Source organism: Ambystoma mexicanum, chromosome 8 (assembly GCF_040938575.1).
Source record: "Ambystoma mexicanum isolate Mex_15411 chromosome 8, UKY_AmexF1_1, whole genome shotgun sequence".
NCBI lineage: Eukaryota > Metazoa > Chordata > Amphibia > Caudata > Ambystomatidae > Ambystoma > Ambystoma mexicanum.
In genome coordinates this window covers 859,633,851-859,654,426 of record NC_090929.1, presented here as the reverse complement: position 1 = coordinate 859,654,426, position 20,576 = coordinate 859,633,851, and the positions used below count along the sequence as shown (strand labels likewise).

The 20,576-nt window shown below is 48.8% G+C and overlaps 1 protein-coding gene across 2 annotated transcripts in view; it reads right to left on the bottom strand.

The window, feature by feature from the left end:
* LOC138472520 (microsomal triglyceride transfer protein large subunit-like) overlaps nucleotides 1–20,576 on the bottom strand; it is a 1,457,683-nt gene that overhangs the window by 362,813 nt on the left and 1,074,294 nt on the right. For both annotated transcript variants that reach the window (XM_069610748.1, XM_069610747.1), the window contains one exon: nucleotides 7,843–8,054. In XM_069610748.1, the coding sequence (XP_069466849.1) occupies nucleotides 7,843–8,054 (212 nt within the window). The remainder of the gene's footprint in view (nucleotides 1–7,842; nucleotides 8,055–20,576) is intronic.

Here is a 20,576-nt window from a genome sequence, read left to right as displayed (position 1 = left end):
ACAAGATTTGAGTGTGGATGAGGAGACCGATCTAATGTCTAAGGAAGATTTAAAATGATCGCTACATCTCTTCCCCTAGCATTGGGTCTGTTGAGTCTGAGGATAGAGTATTTGTCGGGAATAGCTAACGTTAAGTAAGGTCCTGATGCCTCATGTAGCCAAGTTTCAGTTAAGGCGAGGAAGTCAAGATCATTAGTTAGGATGAGGTCAGCGATTTCAGTGGGATGGGCAGCAAGGGACCTGACATTAAGTAGTGCTCCTTTTAGCGGGAGTAATTTGGGCTTGTTCGTGTCTGTGATATTACTATTCGTCTTAGTGTAGGGTTTGGCAGAAAGCTTACTAGTCATAAGGGGCAATCTGGTGCCTAGTCTATTGTTACGGGCTGTAAGGTTGGGGTTGACTGTGCGTGTAAGTCCTAGAGGCTTAATTGTGGGAGGCTTGGTATTAGGTTTAGTGTAGTTAGGATTAGTACTAAGAGCAGTATCCTCTGACATACCTAGAGCATTAGGTCTGAGATGGTACAAAGTTCTACAGAGAAAGTGTTGGCTAAGGTATCAACTGAGCGGACACTGACTATGGAGGTGATATGGTTTAGGTGGTAGCTAGGAGGGAAGGGTGGCAAATAGGTCTACCTATGGATGACCCTATTTGTTGAAGATCTCACTCAGGACCCTCTCATTCAATTGCCATTTGTAATTATTGATCCATAGCCTGCTCAGCCTGTCTGCCTCTGTTGCCGTAGATTTCTTCGAATACCATTTCACTTAATGAGATTTAATCAAATTTATTTAACTGAAAATGCTAGGGGAAATGGTATATGTGAAATGCATAATAGGTGGGGTGTGCAGCAAGGGTATAAGGAAGGGTAGGGAGGGAAGAGAAGGGCTGTGGGGGGTTCACCCCTAATTATTAAAAAACTAAAGTAGAAAAAGTTAAAAGTAGATTTCGTTTTTAGGTGAAATGGATTCAGTTAAATATTTTTGAAGAAATCACATACATCAGTTTGCCTCTAGGTTGGACTTCCCCGGCAGGTGGATGGCCGAGAGCGATATGTTATTCACTAAGCCACACTCTCCATACATCGATGCAAAGAGTAGGAGATAGGCTGCTATCCTGTTTGTTGAGGTAGTACATGTAGGTTGAGCTCTTAGTTTGAAAGCAGACCCGGCTGTTATCGATAACCAGGAGGAAATCATTCAGAGCTAGCCAAATAGCCATCATTTGGAGCCAATTTATGTGCCTGTCCGGGTCCAGTCCCGACCATAGACCATGCACACTGTGGTTGTTCAAAGTGGCTCCCCAAACCTCAAGGGAGTAGTCTGTGGAAATGGTGTTTGCAGGCTGTAGCTGCCTGAATGGTCTGCCCACTGTGAGAAACCTGAAGGTGCTCACCCGCTAGTCCCCAAAGATCTGTCATCAAGGTGGCCCGGATACAGGCATCGCTATTGGATCCATTTCCTGCGGGTGGATCAGTGGGCGGGAATTCCTGAATGGGGGGTCTTCGGGGAGTGGAAGTGGGACACCGACGGGTGAGACGCGGTACCCCCTTCCTTATAATACCCTTTCCCCATCCTACCCTGTAGGATACTTAGAAGCTCTACCCCCTACACTTCTTTTCAGACACAAACACTTTCTTACACTGTGGAAGACAACGGACACCAGAGCCGTTTACCTGACTTGTCCCAACACAAGAGTTAGGCAATTGACAATAAGTACACACACCCGACGGCCCTTTCCCTTCCCTGCAGGGATAAAAGGCGGAGCATGAGATCACGCTTTGAGGAAGGACAAATGCACGAGGAAGCAGCTATTCCAGGACGGCAGTTCAAACAGAGAAGGCAGGTGGCGAGACTGGAAAGGATAACTAGGAGGGAAATGCACTTGTCCTTTTTGACCCAATCCCGCAAAGCCTCCGTGAAAGGAATCATGAGACCGGGAACTACAGCTGACGTGTGGTGTAACAGATTTCAAAGGTGCACAGGACGCTCCCACAGTGATAACCGAGCTGGAGAGGCGCACTTCCTACCGTGGTACCGTCCTTGACCCCAGAGACAAACGACAAGGAGGTCAGCACAGCCAGTGAGTCGGAGGGAGAACCAATAGTAAATCGGACGCTGTTGAGCGAAGGTTTGCGAACAGCAACTTGTTACAAAGAACTGGTGTGATAGTGAACTTTTAGAGCCCAGGGAAAGTCTAGCTGCAGAGTGGTCCGGCGCCATGTGGGCATCCATTTGAAAGACTCTGGGTGGTTCCCTTTACTTATGAACATTATAGTAACAAGAGGCCGTAGGAAAGGCCAGCAAAAAGAGTGAAGCCAAAATCCCTTGTAAAATCAAAACTCTTTAACCAATTACCCAAGTTTTGACATTGTGAAACAGGCGTGTGGGTCGCCCGGTTGAGGGAAATGCTGTGCAATGCCATGTCTGAAGCCTGACTGGAGGCCAAGAGGAAACTTGACTGGGGGCTTGAAAAAGCTAAGGGAAGTGAATCCTGCAAGGTGTTACAACTACGTTAACTATGTTAAACTGGCAAATGTGAACCCAGCTGAGGGATGCCTGCGAATGAGAGCAAAACGTAACACCCCATAAACATTGTGTCGACAAGTGTGAACCTGGCTGAGGGATGTCCACAGTGAAAGGTTGTTTAAAATGACATTGAAATTCTTGAACGTTATAAGTTGCTGATATTTTGACTGAAAGGCTGTAGCAAAACCGACAGAGAGGCAAGCATTGAAAAAGGATTTGAGCCTGGTTGAGGGGAATCCACGGGTGAAGGTAAATTACCCGATGTGAAGATTACTGAAATTAACTTTTTGTTCGTTTATAGTTCTATCACAGCACTTGCAGGAGCTGCTCGCCATGTCTGCTTACCTTGGCGGGCGAAGTGGCGGCTCCAGGACTTCTCTCTGTGACTCCGGCGAGCAGGTTGCGTCCCGCCTATGGGTGCTGCCATGTTGCGAGTGATGGGCATGTGCCCAGGACTGGCAACCACCTTCTGCACATGCTCAGTGAGTGCTGCTTGGTCCGTGGCTACGGGCAACCAATGCCTCGGCTTTCGTTCCCCATTGGCCTTGCCAGTGCATAAAGACGCAGTGCTTACCAAGCCCGATGCGTCACAACCTTTTCTGTGAGGTGAAACGCTGCTGAACCTTATTGCTCTCTCCCAGAATTGTCTTGACTTGCCTTGCTATTCTGCCTCTAGTTGTCTTGCCTTCTGCTGGTCTGCCTTGCTGGCCTGCCCGCCCCCTAACCTCTATTCATCGTCTTCCTTCCTTTCTCGTTTATTCATATTCTTAAGATCCAATGCGGCCTCCCACTCACAGTGCAGAGGTCACTGCTCTGGTAAGGAAGTAAGTAGTGGCCCTCTTGATAGCCGTAATCTTGTCCTCCGAGGGAAAGACCTTCTCAGAGCTTGTATCCCAGATGAGGCCCAGGAAGGCGAGGCTCTGCATGGGCTGCAGCAGAGATTTCTTGTGGTTGATAGTAAACCCCAGGCCGTGGAGCGTGCTCATAAGCTAACGGAAGTGTGAGTAACCCACTTTCGGGGATCTCGGCCTGACGAGCCCATCATCCAGGTACGGGTAGACATGGTGGCCTTGGGCACTGAGGAAGGCTGCCACTGCATTCATGAGTCTGGTAAATACCCTGGGGGCTGAGTTGAGGCCAAAAGGTAGCACCTTGTACTGGAAATGACAGCCCATGATCCTAAAGCGTAGGAAAGAGCGATGTGGCTGCCAAATCGGGACGAGTAGGTAGGCGTCCTTCAGAATCAGGGAGCACATCCAGTCTCCCTTGTCTAGTGTCTCTGAAATTAGTGCTGGCATAACCACCTTGAATTTCTGAAGAGGGAGGGAGAAGTTGAGGGTGGATAGGTAAAACACAACTCTCAGGCCAGCCAGGTTCTTCTTTTGTATGGTGAAAATCCTGGAAGAGAAGTCTAATCCTCTCTGGGAGGGTCAGTCTTCTTCCGCTGCTTGCCTCTCGATGAACGACCAGATCTCCTCCAACAGAGTTGCCGTCCCAATCTGTGGGAGTGGAGGGGAGGAAGGAGGAGAGGAAGGTATCGGTAGGTGGTACCCCGTGGATACTACAAAGAGGATCTAGGGGTCTGCAAAGTTCTGGCGCTCGAAATACACGTGAGAGGCAAGCCTGCCAGCCACTGGAGACACGTGGACCCGAAGGGATGCATCATGCTTTTTTTTCCTTCTGAGGCTGCTGTTGAGGAGGGTGACTGGAAGAAGCCCTCGCTCCCCCCTTTTTTATTTCTTGCACCGGTGCGGACTAAGCGAGCAGTCAGGTTGTCTCGACCTCCTTTCCTGGAATCCCCAGAACCCGCCAAACAACAACCCCTTGTCAGAGCGTTGAAGCGACTGGTTGTATGCCGTGGCCTTCATCAGTATAAAGACTTCGCAGTTTGCGAGCTGCTGTTCTTTTTATCTTATTCCTCGTTGGAGGTAAAGAGAAAGCGGTCACTACCGTCGAATGGAAGGTCCAATATGCGATACTGGACGTCGGGTTTAAACTTAGTAGCCCGAAGCCAGGCCGTCCTTCTCATGTCCGTGGTGATGCAGATGGCCCGGCCAGAGGTATCGATGTGGGCCACGGTGGACTCCATGATGTCCTGCGCTACCAGCTTGGCTTCTCCTAGATCCACCTTGAAGCGTGCCTAGCTCTGCACCGGAAGTTCCAGAAGGAAGTCTGCTATTTCCTGCCAAAGCCTATGGTGAGCGGCTGCCAGCATGGCATCAGCGTTGGGGTGACACAGGTGCAGGGAGGAATTGGAGCACAGTTTCTTCCTGTACACCTCCAAGATAGTCTCCTCCTTGCCTAGCAAGAAACAGGAGTCGTAGGTACCAGCGCAAGACGGAATGCAAGGTAAGTAGGGGGGTCAGGGGTGTGTTGGGGGTGTGGGTAGGGGTGTGGGTAACTCAGTAATGTTCAGGGGAGACAAGACTGAAGATTATTTCAAAAAAATAATCTTCTGTCTTTTCTCGCTCGAACAGTTCTCTCCTTTGGTAAATCAACCTCAAATCGTTTATTAAACACCCTTGAACTGTGATCACTTGTGTCTTTCTTTACTGTTGCCAATTCCTCCCAGCAAATCTGATCCAATCGCTGTAGAGGGTGGAGAAGGATCGAAGAGTCATTGCATGTGTGCAGTGAAAGGCATGCTCAGTCGGCATCTGCCTAGTTTACAGTGCCTTTTAACCAAAAGATGCAATCTCTGTTTTGTGCACGAGCACACCATGGCAGCCATGATTGTTCAATTGATTCCAGCAGATCGCATCTTTCTCCACATTAAAGTAAAACAAGCCCAATCAAATGGCATCTGCTGGGACAATGTTGGTATGCAAAGATCAGAATGATTATACTTGTAAAAACAATAGAGAGTTCCTATATCACGCTTGCCAAGATAGTGCAGGAATTCCTCGTACACCGATAGCATGAGAATGAGGCAGATCCGGAGGGCAACACACAAAGGACTTTCCTGCATTTGCCCTGTGCACCATGCTATATCCATTTGCGCTCAGAGTTCAGCTGCAGAAACGAGATTTAGTTTGTGACATGTGACAAACTGAGAATCCCAGATTCTAACACATCAGAAGGATTAATGGATGCCAGACTCTCAGCAAATCCCCTGGCCATTAGAGACACATCTGAAGATATATTTTGTGTTTGTTGCCATTGAAATTTCATTAATGACTGAACGGCAATGGGTGAGCAAAGCACCTAGAGTGGGCTTCTGGGAACCCTTTTATTGCCTCTTTAATGATCTGAATATCTTTACAAAGAAAAACAAGATTTCCGATATTACTGGGTTATGGTCAGAGATATATATTTACTCTAGATTTCAGATTACGATAAAATCTTCAGAGATGTTTCCCTTTATATATTAGGTACCATTTCATGTCATTCTCCGATTCTTTGAAGAAGAAAAAAGTTGTCTCAGACATTCCTACACATGGAGGAGTGGAATGGGAATCTGTCTTTTGTGGGTGAGCATTCAGGCATGTGGTGACTGCAATTTGACAAGGTAAAAAAAATAAGCGCATACAACGTTACCAAGTCAACTGTATTCAATAAAAGGCAACAACATCTCTCAGACCCTAAGCGAACCTCCTATTGGTATACAGGAGAATGGCACACATCAAACCATTATTTTCATAAATAACAATGCATTTAACAGCATACATTAAACAAATAAAATGAAAACTAACACAAACTATAAATGAAAAAAATAAAACTGCGGTCAGTACATTTTAATTCTTGCCTGCTTGAAAACCCCAGACTAAAAATGCACACCAGCTTTTGCTATACACGCAAGCACGTATGCCTTTTATCCAATCGTGTGCCATCTAATAAGCCTTGATTTGCACGTTGGCACGCTTAGCCCCAACAGATTATCAAGCCTTCCATGGAAAGGTAGACAGAATGTCAGGTACTAAGTGAGGCAGAGCTATTTAGGAAGTGAGGGAGGAACGAAATAAAGGGAATGCATTACATAGTTAGTCAAGAACAGGAAAAAGCGTGGAAATCAGACGGGGGGGGAGGGGGTAGGGCGAAAAAAGACAAAACCTCAAGGTGGGGTAGAACAAAAAACAAAACAATGCAGGGTGAGAGACCAGAGACCCCAAAAGGGGGTGAGAGAAACCAGAACGCAAGACGCAGTGAAAGAGACATTTATTGGACTGACATGAACAGTACAGGAGAGAAAAGCTCAGAAAGTCAAGCAACCTCTTGGCTCACCCTTTCCACTGAAGTGGGGAGCCTCTATTGAAAAAGACAAACATTGGGGGTCAGAAGCCAACCACCAGTCACTTGCTTAGGGCCTAAGCCAAGTGTATTTTTTTTGAGTTCATGTGACTCCTTTCCAAGTGATAGGGACAGGGTGTAGGTAGCAGAGGATTCCAGTTGGAGGGCATTCTTATGTGTGACAGACATCCTGATGAGCAGCCTTTTACATTTTCTTTACAGAGTTGGCGAATTCATTAGAGATGGGGACAGCATAGGTTTCTGATAACTTAAAAATAGAAAAGTTTTTGAACACAATGCCACCTTGTCCATCTCCTGGTTCTGATCTACCACATTTCACATGAGCAACTAACACTGCAAACCTTTGAGAAGTACTATACGTTCTGTGATCTTTCTGAAATGACACACCTAGTTCAGGCTTGGAACTTTTTTTAAACACTGGTTTTAAAAGCTTTAGGACTGTGGCTTTAATTAGATACATTACTGGTAACATCATTGCACCAAATTATTAATTCTTCCGGCTGCTCAATTACTAGTGTGCCTGTGATCTAAGTAAATGCAGGAGGTTTTTGCAAACAGAGGTCCCAGTTTAAAGGCCAAGGGGAGACCTATTTCAGTTTCATGTAGAGCCGACAGAACAGTTGCAGCGCTTAACAATTTGAAGTGTAGGGCATAGCTCCACATAAAGGATACACTAAAATGTGGATTAGGCAGAATAAAGCATTTGAGCCCACTCCAGAGGGCTCTATTGAGTGATTGGGAATAGCCACCCAAGTTAGTGGTCCTGAGCCAAATGTGAAGGCCTCTAAGGGGTGGGTGAAGGTACCCTAGCAAAGAGCAGACCTCAATGGTAAGGGTTCTAACGGAATCAGGGCCAGTGGAGGAGGAAAAAGGGTAAGACTCCCCCTGGTGCTTCCTGTTCAGAGCTTGGCCCATCTCTCCTTGCCAAGTGTGTGAACATATTACAATGGAACATGTGTGAGAATAACAAGAATAGCATGGGTTGCAGGCTTCTACAAGGGGTTCGAGAATTAATCTCAGACTTGGAGTGCATACAAACAAGAAACATGCTCTCATTTTCCATCATCACCTTGCCGATTGCTGGGAGTGCAGAATGTTCTGGATTTTGGAGAGCAGCAGCTTGGCGGTTTCTATGTCCATCGCTTCCAGGGCCAGGAGGATGTTTGTGAAGTCAAAGAGGGACGGGTCTGCAGTCAGCAGAATCTCTGCAGCAGTCAATCGAGAGGTCTTCTCATAACTTTCCCTGTTCTGGTGGAATATCCTGCGAAGAGTCTTCTTTACCTAGCACGACATTGAAGAAATAGTTAGCCTTCAACTTTTAAATACTGTCACCACATAATGTGTATATGGATTCAGTAAGAGGTATTGTCCACTTTGCTGCAATTATTCTAATTAATATCAGGCAATTTAATTCACTCTGATCAAAATAGGGACAGCCAAGGTAAAGAGTGATATCAACTATGGTTCTGAGGTACTGAAAAATGTATAATTATACAAAACACACCTATTAGATGAATAGAAAAAGAACAGTATTATCACTTCTGCTATTACTATTTCTAAACATTGTAACTGAGTGGGAACACAAATGCAGCTTTAATAGGGAACCTACTCTCAGGTGCCAGTTCTTCATACGACGCTGCCCATGTGCTAGAAAAACCCAAGCTGCAAGATATCTCGAAGTCCTTCAAATGCAGGTAGACCAAAGTACGGATTTGGAGATCTGGAAATAGTTGCAGGGACGTTAGGTGAGAACAACGCAAGAAACCCCCTGAAATTCAGCTAAAGCCACCTTAACTTTGCACTCCCTATTGTGTAGCCCTTGACCACAATGATGGCATCGCAGATGACATCCTGATGCCATCACTGGTGGCATCACTAATTACATCATCTATGACATCACTGATGGAATCTCTGATTAGATTACAACACTAAACAGCTATGGTCAGTGCAAATGGCCTTTTGCCATACCCACTGTATAGTTTAACACATTTTGCAACTTGGGTCTCTCTCTGTCGGGTTCACCAGAGCCTTATAAATGTTGCCTGTATGAGTCAAATGTTCTTTTTAAACAATTCCTCCTTGCTGACAACCCTCGATCGGGTTATGACCCTTAATACAAAATAATCAAATAAACAAAAGTTCTCCCAGTGATCTTGCACCTTGGGCGATTGCATCTCCCTCCATCGGGCTCGGATCCTCCTCTTCCTGCCTTTTCCTTTATGATCTCCCTCTATCGGGCTCGGATCCCCTTGTAGCTTGGGCCTCCCTCTGTCTGGTTCAAAACAGCCTTTTTTGTTTTTTAAACACAGTTCAAGTATTTGTCTTTTTTTAAAACTTATTTTCATTGGCCAAGTTATTAGAGTAATTATAAGTTACTCACCATAGTGACTGACATGCTCCTAGTCCCCTTTCCTCTATACTGCATGGGCGTCCCTTCCTAGGCACGGGAGACAGAACCTTTTTTACGGGAAAAAACCCTCTTCCCCTTTGAATTTAGAGGCACGCAGGGGTGCAGCCCTGGAAGCATGCGCTACCCTGAATCCACCCACCGGCGCCACACCTCAGTCCCCATCGACGCGTCGATAATAATTAACATTGCCTAATGACACTAGTATTATTAGGGGTTAGGCTGGTGGGACGTATGGAGGAAAGGGGACTAAGGACTAATAGTACATTAGTCAGTACGGTGAATAACTTATAATAACTCTTGCGTCCCGTCCCCTTTCCTCCATACTGCATGGGCAATTACAGATGAATGTAGCCCCAGGCTGGAGAGGAGACCCTCCTTAAGCAAATAGGTTCCTTAGAACCACCTGCCCGAAGGCCACGTCTGACCTAGAGCCGGCGTCCAAACAGCAATGCTTACAGAAAGTGAAGGGGAGGCCCGGGTGGCTGCCTTGCCGATGACCTGCCACGGAAACTGCAGTTGGAATGCAATGGCCGTGGCCTTGGATCTGACAGCGTGGGCATGCATTTTAGATGGGAGCTGCTTGTGCTGCCCCTCGTATGCCTCCTTGATGGCCAAAACCATCCACTGTGCAATGGTGGCCTTGCATGCTTGATACCTGGGCCTCGACCCCCCATGAAGGTGACAAACAGGGTATCCGACTTGCAGAAGTACTTGGTCCTGTCCAGATAGAATTTGAGCGCGTATCTGACATCCAGACAGTGCAGGACTCTGAGCCTCATCCTTGGGGTCATCAAAAAATGTAGGTAAAACTATTTTCTCGTTTAGATGGAAAGCGGAGGGTATCTTAGGAAGGAATGTGGGTGTATCCGCAGGACCACCTTATCCCTGTGAAAAGTGGTAATGGGCTCTGAGGCCACCAGAGCCTGGATCTCGCTAACTCTGCGAGCAGAGGTGAGGCTCACTAACAAAGCTGTCTTAATGGTGACCAGTCTGATGTCCGGGGACGCCATCGGCTTGAAGGGTTTGTGCGCCAAGGCACCCAACACCACATTAAGGTCCCACACGGGGGGTGGCTTCTTGATGTGCGGGTAGAGCCTGGACAGGCCCGTCAAATGTCTGACTATTATCGGGGGTTGGAAGAGGAGAAGACCTCCTCCGAATTTCTGTCGGTACCTATGGCTGCCAGATAGGTGCGGCATGTGTCCACCTGTATGCCTGAGGGCGCAAGGTGTGCGGTGAAGGAGAGAACATCATGCAGTATGCACTTAAGGGGGTCGATCTCCTTAGAGACCGCCCAATGACAGAACCTGGTCCATTTACTCTTGTATTGGTGCCAGGTGGCCCTGCTCCTGGCGCCCTGAATGATTTCCAGGTTAGCCTTTGATAGGCTCAGGTGCTTGAGCGTGACCTGCTCCGGAACCACAGTGCAAGGGCTAACTTCTGTGGGGTAGAGTGGATGACCCTGCCCCCGCCTGCTGGGCCAGGAGATGGGCTGACCCCGTCGAAAGATGAATGAGCTGAGCAGTTCGGAGAACCATGGTCTCGATGGCCACCATGGAGCTATCAGAATGATGCTGAGGTGACAACATTCCTTTATCTTGCAGATCACTCTGTGGACCTGGGGTGTGGGAGGGAAGGCATATGCTGTTATGCCGTCCAACTGCATCTGGAATGCGTTGCACATGGAGCCAGGGCCATGCCCCTGCCAGGACGTGAACTGTTGGCACTTCCTGTAGACCCATGAGGCAAACAGATCACGTGAGGATGCCCCCAGCTGCTGACGATCTCCAACACCTGGTCGTTCAATTGCCATTAGTAATTGTCTGCTCCCAGTCTGCTGAGCCTGTCTGGCTCCAAGTTGGCCTCCCCCGGGAGGTGTACCGCTGCAAGGTAGATGTTGTTCTCCGGGGTCCATTCCCACATGCTGACCGCTAGGCTACATAGAGGCACGGACCTGGTACCCCCTTGCCTGCTGACATAGTACATGCTGATGGAGTTGTTGGTCTGGATAAGGACGGTCTTGCCCCTGATGAGCGGAAGGAAGGCTCTGAGGGCTAGCCAGACAGCCTTCAGCTCCAGCCAGTTGATATGAGACTCTTGCTCCTGCCGGGTCCAGTCTCCATGGACGCTGTGGCTGTCCGGAGTGGCCCCTCAGCCCTCGAGAGAGGAGTCCATAGTGATGGTGACCTGCGGGGCCGGCTGTCGGAAGGGCTTGCTCGTCCGCAGGTTGCAGTTCTTGGACCACCATGTGAGGCCCGAGTGTAGAGAAGGAGGAATGTTCACCAGCTCCGCTTGGGAGCCCAGCTCCTGATCCCATGAGACTGCAAAGTGCAGCTGTAATCTCCTCATCTTAAATCTCGAATGGGGAATGGCCAGTAGCACCACTGCCATGATACCTAAAAATGTTGGTACCACCAGGCCGATGTCACTTCTCGGGTGAGGAAGTGAGTAGTGGCCCTCTGGATGGCCGAGATCTTGTCCTCCGAGGGAAAGACTCTCTCGGAGCTCATATCCCAGATGAGGCCCAGGAAGGTAAGGGTCTGTGTAGGCTGAAGCTGAGACTTCTTGATGTTGATCATAAACCCTAGGTCATGGAGTTTGCTCATAAGTGCAGAGAAAGTGTGGATAACCGCCTCCGGAGATCTCGCCCGACGAGCCAGTCCTCTATGTACGGGTAGACGTGGAAGCCCTGGTCCCCGAGGAGGGCTGCCACTGCATTCATGAGCCTGGTAAATAGCCTGGGGGCTGAGTTGAGGCAAAAGGGTAGCACTTTGTATTAGAAATGTCAGCCCATGATCCTGAACCGCAGGAAGGAGCGATGTGGTTGCCAAAGTGGGACGTGTAGATAAGCGTCCTTCAGATCCAGGGAGCACATCCAGTCTCCATTGTCTAGTATCTCCGCAATGAGTGCTGGCGTAACCATCTTGAATTTCTGAAGAGGGAGGGAGAGGTTGAGGGTTGATAGGTCCAACACAACTCTCAGGCCAGCCTGGTTCTTCTTTTGTATGGCGAAAATCCTGGAATAGAAGCCCAAACGTTTCTGGGAGGCTGAGACTTCTCCCACTGCCTGACTCATGACAAGCGACTGAATTTCCGCCAGCAGAATTGCTGTCCCAATGTGTGGTAGAGGAGGGGAGGAGGGAGGAGAGGGAGGGATTGGTAGACGGTACCCCAAGGATACTACTGGGAGGATCCAAGTGTTCGAAAAGTTCTGGTGCCAAAATTGCACGTGAAAGGCAAGCCTGCCCCCCACCGGAGACACTGGACTCGAAGGGATGCGTCATGCTTTCTTTCCCTCTGAGGCTGCTGCTGAAGAGGCAAACTGGAAAAAGGCTCCTCCCCCCTTTTTGTTGGTTGTGCTGGTGCTGACTGGGAGAGCGTTCAGGCTGCCTCGACCTCCGTTCCTGGAAGCCCCGGACTGCCAATCGCCCGCCACTTGTAAGAGCGTTGATGCGACTGGATGTGGCCATGTTAGGATAATGACTTCACAGATTAGGAGCTGTTCTTCTTTTGATCTAATTCCTCATCGGTGGTAGAGTAGAAGAGGTCACTACCCTTGAATGGAAGGACCAATATGCGTTCCTGGACATCAGGGTTAAACTTAGTAGCCCGAAGCCAGGTAGTCCTTCTCATGTCTCTGGCGATGCATATGGGCCTGGCCAGAGGTATCGATGTGGGCCACTGTGGACTCTATGTCTCCATGTCTTGCGCTACCAGCTTGGCTTCTCCTAGTCCCGCCTTGAAGCGCGCTTGGCTCTGCAACGAAAGTTCTGGGAGGCTATTTCCCACCAAAGCCTTTGTTTAACGGCTGCCAGCATGGCATCCGCATTGGATTGACACAGGTGCAGCGAGGCATTGGAGTACAGCTTCTTATGTATGCCTCCAAGATCTTCTCCTTCCCTAGAAGCATGGAGGACAAGGTAGCCGAGGACAACTGAGGCTTAGAGTAGAGTGACGCTGCAGCAATCACAGCAGAGTGCGGTTGAGGGTGCGCCAACAGCAAGAGTGGATCCCCCTTCATCTGTCTATACTTGGCACTGAGGTGCCGATTGACAGGTTTAGCCGAGTGTGGCTTGAGCCACCCTTTCTTGGCCAAGACAACAATGTCCTTCTGCATCAGGATACCCGTTTTGATAGGGGGTTGTAGGGGGAGTACCTCTGCTAAGACCCCCTCCTCTGGCTGCTCGACCTCAGGTTGAGGAAGGCCCAGGTATTCAGCAAAACCTGCAAGCCAATCATAGAAGGCCTTTGCTGACAGCGCCCTGTCAGGGCCCTCCTCCTCGTCTGTGTCCACCAGAGTTTCCGGCTGATCTGGAGTGGGTGGAGGAGTGCTGGGCGCCATGGGCTGCAGTGTGGAGACCGGAGCTGAAGGCTGCTGTGGAACCGCCTGTACTGTGGGAGGCAGGGGAGCCGGAATCGAAGGAGCCGGGCAGGGGCAGCGGGGACTGCGCTGGGGCTTGAGGCGGCGGAGCCATAGGAGGAATGACTATGGGTGCCGGTGGCATGACCGGAGGGAGAAAGTCCCTAACTGCATCCCGCAGGATGGCCCCGATCTGAGGGGTTGGCATCAGTGCAAGCAACCTTTCGAAGAACCTGTCTTCGGAGGCTGAAGAGAGGCAGGTGATATTGACAGGGTGGCTGGAGGCTACTGGGCCCGGAGCGCTCTCTGTCTCGGTTGCAGGGGGAACCTGCCCTGCACTGCTGATGGATAATCTGTAGACCACGTACCTGGTTGATACCAGTCCCACCATGTAACTCCCTGTCCCGCCTGCTCTTTTCCTAGTAGCAGCATCGGACAAGCAGCCATGTTGTCTGGTGCAACGGCCATTTTGTTGAACTGCATGCCACATGCCGAGTTCGTGGTGCTTGGCTCCCTGGACCCGGCCTCCTCCAGGACTCTTGGCGGTGGAGCATGAGACCTACCCTGCACCACAGGCCATGGCCTGGCAGGTGTATTGCCCTTGGCAGTGTTGCCGGTAGTGCTGCGTATAGGCATCCCCCTTCAAACATTAGGCCTGTACTAGGCCGTTGCCCCTTTGGTGTACACCCGGTACAAGAACCTTGCAGTCCCTCACCACTACTTCTGGAAGGATCTACTGACCCCTCGGCCGTGAGGCCAGTAGCTGGACTAGCCTCGGTACATGTGCTGGTGCGAAAACCAGAGAGGTTCCTCCTGCTCGGGCGCTTCCTTGGGAAGGAGTCGCCCTTACGGGTTGCACTGAAAAACAGCAGCCCTCCCTTGGGCCTTGATTTCTGTCTGATGAAGTCCTTCAAGTCCTCTGGAGGAGACCTTACGAAGAGCTCCCTCCACCTAGCTAGCCTGTTCTTCAGTGCGTTGCACATGGTACAACCTTCCCAGCCGTGGTCGGGGCCAAGGCAGCGGGGCAAAGAGCGTGGGGGTCGGACGTAGGGAAGAACCCCTCACAGGCTGGACATCTGCAGAAGTCGACATGCGTCGGGGAGGAGCGTGGCGCCGGAGAGCCGAGTAGCTGATTGACAAGAAAGAAGACAAAAATATAGAAGAAGAATACGGGGAAGAGCGCATGGTATTACATGGCCGAAGCCAAACCGAGGAGCGCTGTTGAAATTGGCCCGTTCCCATCGATGCAGAAAAGGGGACTAAGGTGTGGCGGAGTCCGGGTAGTGCACGTTCCCAGGGCCACACCCCGCGTGCCTCTAAATTTAAATGGGAAGAAGGTTTTTTTCTGGTGAAAAGGGCTCCTTCTCCCATCCCTAGGAAGGGACGCCCATGCAGTATGGAGCAAAGGGGACAGGACGTAAAAGTACAGTAGTCAGTCAACATCAACCAGAGCGACATTTAAACAGTACATCCAGACAACTTCATAGCTCATGGTGAGTGAGGCACTATTGAGATGAGAGAATTAATGGGATTACTTTTACAATTTACATAGGGTCACTGGTCAGAAGGAAGGGCCACCACGTAGGATTGAAACTCAGTCCAGGCATTTCTGGGGCGAGCTGTGGGAGATAGGGCATCCAAGTACAGTTCTTTGCAGCTCTGGGCCCAAGTTAGTGCTGACAACCAGGTTTTGGAACAGGGTGGGGCAACATGCTTCCATTTTAATAATCTGCATCACTTGGCAATCACTCATCCCATGTTTACAAATGAGCAGAGACCTTTATTTGGGAGGTTTTCACGCAAGCCAAATAGGGCCCCCACTGGGGAGTACTCAAGAAAGACATCCACCACATCAGAGAGGTTTTGTAATACAGTGTCTCAGAATGTACCCAGTTGTGTGCAGGACCAGAACATATGCATATGGTCAACAGGGTTAAGGCGGCACCTAGGGCAGGACTGCTTCACCTCCTGGGAGATCTTGTTGGAGTTTTTCAGGGGTGTAATATAGTTTAACAATTTGTATTGTATGCATCTGAATCTGAAATTCAAGGAGACTTGTTTAGTGTGTGCACACGTGTTCCCACTGGGTATCAGTTCAAACGACAACTCCTCAGACCAGCCATAGCGTATTGACAGAGATGAAGTGGAGTTGATATTCACAAGAGTTTTGTAGAGCATTGACAGGATGTGGCAACTCCCGCTGGAGTTGGAAATAAGTGTCAGCACAGCGGTCACAAGGGGCTCTGCAGGATACGATGTCCACTGCGATTTCACAGCCGCCCGGAGTCTATAATATTGCATGAGTTAAATTCCAGAGCCAGCATGGTCCCCGCGCCATGTCAGTGGAGTGATACATTTACTGTCCACAAATAGGTCAGCCGCAGCTCTGTAAACGAGGCGTTCCCATTGAGCAGCCAATGCGGCATCCCAGATAGGTCCTAAACCAGAGAACCTCTGGAGCGGTAGCCACTTGTAGTAGGGGCGCCTCCTGGCGCTGCGCGAGAATATAAGTCACCAGGCAAGCAACGTGGGCACACGGGGTCAAACCGACACCCATCCTCATACTCACCGTCCAAAACGAGTGTTTGTTTATTTTATTTATAAGGGCACATCAAGGAAATGGTTACATAATACATTATATACAGTTTACATTTATACAGTTTGCTTGGTACAGAGCACAGAAAGGTATAGGCAAATTCAGCTGACCTAGCAAGGAGAAGAAGGTGATTGTTAGTTTTTTTTTCCAGTAGCCAGCTAATGACCTGTTTCCTAAAAGGCTGAAAGGACTTGATGGATTTGATGTTTAATGGCAAGGTGTTCCAAAGTTGGGAGGCAAGGACTGTAAAGCTGGATCCACCAGCTCTTTTTAGAGTGAATCTGGGCACTGTTAGACATAGGTTATTGGAGGATCTGGTCATTCTGGTAACAGGTTTCAAGGTACATTTGTTGGTGAGATAGGGTGGGGCTAGATGGTTTAGGGCTTTGTAGGTGAGACAGATAGTTAGTTTCTAGTTCAATTTTTGATGAATAGAGAGCCATTTACATAATTTTCTGATGGTTGCGATGTGCTCGCACCTGGAGATATTTAATGCTGCACGAAGTGCGTTATTTTGTAGTATCTGTATTTTGTTAATTATAGACTGGTTTGCGCCTAGGTAAAGACTGTTACAGTAAACCAGTTTGGACTGTATAAGAGCCCTGGCCAGCGTAAGGCAGCGATTAGGGGACGAGAAGGGTATACATGCCCTGATCAGCTTACCCATGTAGGCAGTGGCAGAGGCAGTCATGTTAATTTATTTGGAGAGGCTGGTGTTGGCATCAAGATAAAAGCCGAGGGTTTTTACATTTCTAACAATGGGAATAGTGTTGCCATCGATGATGATACTATTGTACATAGGGCTGAGTTTCAGCAGGTTGTTGGGTGAACCAACAAGGAGAAGCTCAGTTTTCTCATCATTCAGGCAGAGGCCATGTGTGGCCATCCATGCCTGAATGATGGAAAAGATTTCATTGATCCGGGTGACGTCATCTTTGTAGTTCCCTGAGAGGGTGAGGAGTATCTGGGTGTCATCGGCGTAATTCATGTAGGCGACACCCAGATGGTCCAGTTTGTCAAAGAGAGGCTTTGTAAATATATTGTACAAAGTGGGCAAGACGCAAGAACCTTGTGGGACACCACAGGTGATATGGATAGGGTCTGCCGCCGCTACTGGTGAGAAAACCCTCATAGTTATATTGGCCAAGAAGGATTGTATCCACATGACATCAGGGGAGGAGAGGTGGGCTGCAGAGGAGAGGTGGTTACAGAGGATTTTATGAACGACCAAGTTGAAAGCCGCTGAGAGGTCTAATAGGAGTAGGATGGCAGCGTTACCTTTATCTTTGATTTCATCAATCTGACTTTTGAGGTCAACAAGGGCAGTTTCTGTTCCATGTTGAGGTCTAAAGCCAGATTGGTGTATTCCTAACAATTGGTTCGTCTCAAGGTAGTCCTGAATTTGCAGGTAGGCAACTCTGTCAAGGATTTTTAGTAAGAATGGGACCGTGGAAATGGGTCTATAATTGGTGGGTATGGCCGGGTTTAATGATTGTTTTTTTTAGGAGCGGGAGAACCCATGATTGTTTTAGGTTACTGGGGACGGAATTGGTAGCAAAGGACAGGTTAATAAGTTTTGTGATGAAGGGGGATAAATCTCTGGCTGCATCTTTTATAATCTGTGCAGGGCAGCTGTCCCCTTTGCAATTGGATGGTTTTAGGGAGGCTATAATTTTTTGTACTTCTGGTGTAGTTACCTTTTTGAATGTGAAGCCTGAGTTAGAGGGTGGTAGTTTGCTTGAGCTGGTTGATTTGCTACTGGAACGTTTTTGTCGTTTATCCTCTATTTTGGTTTGGAGTCCTGTGATTTTATTGGCAAGGGCGTTCTGGATACTGGTGCATCAAGGTTTGTCTTTCGTGCAGGTGTCTGTGGGTGGGTTGGGGTTTTCTAATTCCTTTAGTATGTTAAATAGTTCTTTGATGCAGGATGCTGCCTGGTCTATCCTAACATTGTAGGCTTCTTTTTTGGTGTGAATTATCTTTTTTTTATATACAGCGGATATATTCATGAGACTAATTTTGTTTTCAGCGGATGGTGCCATTTTCCATAGTGTTTCTAGCTTGGCTTTCTTTTTTCTCAAAGTTTTGAGTTTGGGGGTATACCAAGAGTTGAAGTGAGCTCTAGGTTTTTCTTTGCGCAGTTTCAATGGGGCGATGCTATCAATGGCGATGACCATGGAATCGTTGTAGGTATTGACCAGTAGGTTAAAGTCGGCAGTGGCCGGTAATGTGTTGAGTGTGGGAAGGATTAGGGGTATTAGGGCTTCAGAAATGATGTGTCCTGAGGTCTGACTCTCCAGCCGCCAGGCGTTCGAGTTAGACATGCAGTGGTTGGAATTCTTCACCATACCAGTAGGAAGCGTATTGGACCTGTGCAGCCAGCCAGTATAACTCGAGGTTGGGAGCCATAAAGCCCAACCTTATCATATGGGGCGGTCATATCAACCCACTTTTTCCTGAACGTACTGCCATGCCACAAGAACTGAGCACAAAGCCTGTGAAAGATTGAGAAGAAAGGCCTACCGGGCCATTGGCAAATATATACAATAGTTTGGGTACCAGCACCATTTTAACAAGGGACAATTTACCCACCATTGTGAGAGGGAGGGCCTGCCACTTGGCCAGCCTGCTCACCATGTAGACCTCCATGGCCTCATAGTTGTCTTTCAAGGGGGAGAATTTCACACCAGAGATCCACACTTCTAGGTATTTGATCCCATTAGGGTCCTAGCGAAGAGGATACCCCCCCTGATGGTTGCTTAGTGCTGCTAGTTAGTGGGAACATTTCTGGCTTGAAGTGGTTTATTATGAACCTGGAAATCCGACCCAGCTGAATAATGTCCCAGAGGACAGTATCTAGATTCGTTTTAGGATCCCCAATATATAATAGGACACCATCCGCCTAGAGTGAGACTATTTCAGACAGTCTGCTGAGGCAGATTCCCTTGTATCCATGGCGAGCGTGAATCATATCCACCATTGGTTCAATGACCGTGGCGAAAAGGATCAGGGATAGTGGGCATCCCTGGCGGGTGCCTCTGCCAAGCTCGAAGGGTACAGATTTGGAGGAGTTAACCAAGACTCTAGCAGAGGGATTCCTGCATAGTAGCTTTATATAGCATGCCATTTCCGGGCCGATACCCATGTTTGCAAGCACTACCCACAGGTATTCCCATGAGACCATGTCGAACGCCTTCTGAGTGTCCAGTATCACTGCCACTGCCTCGGCCACCGGGTCCAGCCATTACATCAAATAGCCCCCCTAATGTTCAAGGAAGTTGATCTGGCCGGGACAACCCCCCCCGGTCTTTGTGGATCAAGTGAGGCATCAGTGAAAGGAGCCTGTTGGCGAGAGCTTTGGCATACATTTTTGTGTCAACATTCATGAAGGAGAGAGGACTATAGAGCCGCATTCATCACTCTGTCAGGCTTAAGCAGGACAGTAATGGTGGCCTTGCGTAGGGACAGTGTCAGGATGGAGTTGTGAAGTGCCTCAACCCACAACTCGATGAGCCGATGAACGAACAGAGATGCGTGTTCTTTGTAAAATTCAGACGCAAGTCCATTAGGACCCGGGGCCTTGCCCTTGGGCAGGTTGGAAACCACAGTAAGGATCTCTTCCATGGACAGGGGGCCTGCCTGGCCTGGACGCTCAGTGACGACAGAGGCAGTCCCTGCGAACTGGAACTGTATACTGAATGCCATGTAGTTGGTCAGATGTATAAAGAGATTTATAGAAATTGGAGAATACTTTAAGGATATCCCAATATGATACGATGGGTTATTTATAACACGCTTACTACCCAGAGGTTTCTAAGCACGGACCGGGGGATCGAACCTGTGTTGCTCCGTTTTGTCGTGCTTCCAAGGTGATCACGTTGCCCCTGAGCTATCCTCCCAAGACAATCAGACCAGTGGGAATTCCCTAGTTTGTCTTTAATACAGTTCACTGGGTATGACCATTTTTGGATTTAGCCAGTCTAGCCAGTGTCCTACCCGACCTCTCACCCTCACCGTATTTCCTGGCAGCTTGGGCCTGGAGAAGTAACGTACCTCTCATGTTCTATGGATTCTGCCCTTTCTGAGTCCTCACCTGAGGTTTCTGGATCTTCTTCTGCTTCCTTGATAGCTTCACCCTTCTTTCTTCTCCTTGTTTCCTGCTCCTTTCCTTTCTTTTTCTGGAAGAGATAAGGGGGGGCTTCCCCCGGAGGCCACTGTGCCTTAGTTGCTGTTTTCCAGGAAGTGGAGGACTCCGGGGAGCCGGCCCAAGCCGATGGAAAAGCCAAGAGGCAGAAAAACCCTGGTTATGGTGGTATGCTGGTGGTTGGTTGGTTGGTGGTTTCTTGGATGGATTTGAATGATAGATGTGACCTCCCCTTATTTCCTTGACAATAGAGTTTCAGAGGAAAGGAGATGGTAGACGAGGTACAGGAGAGT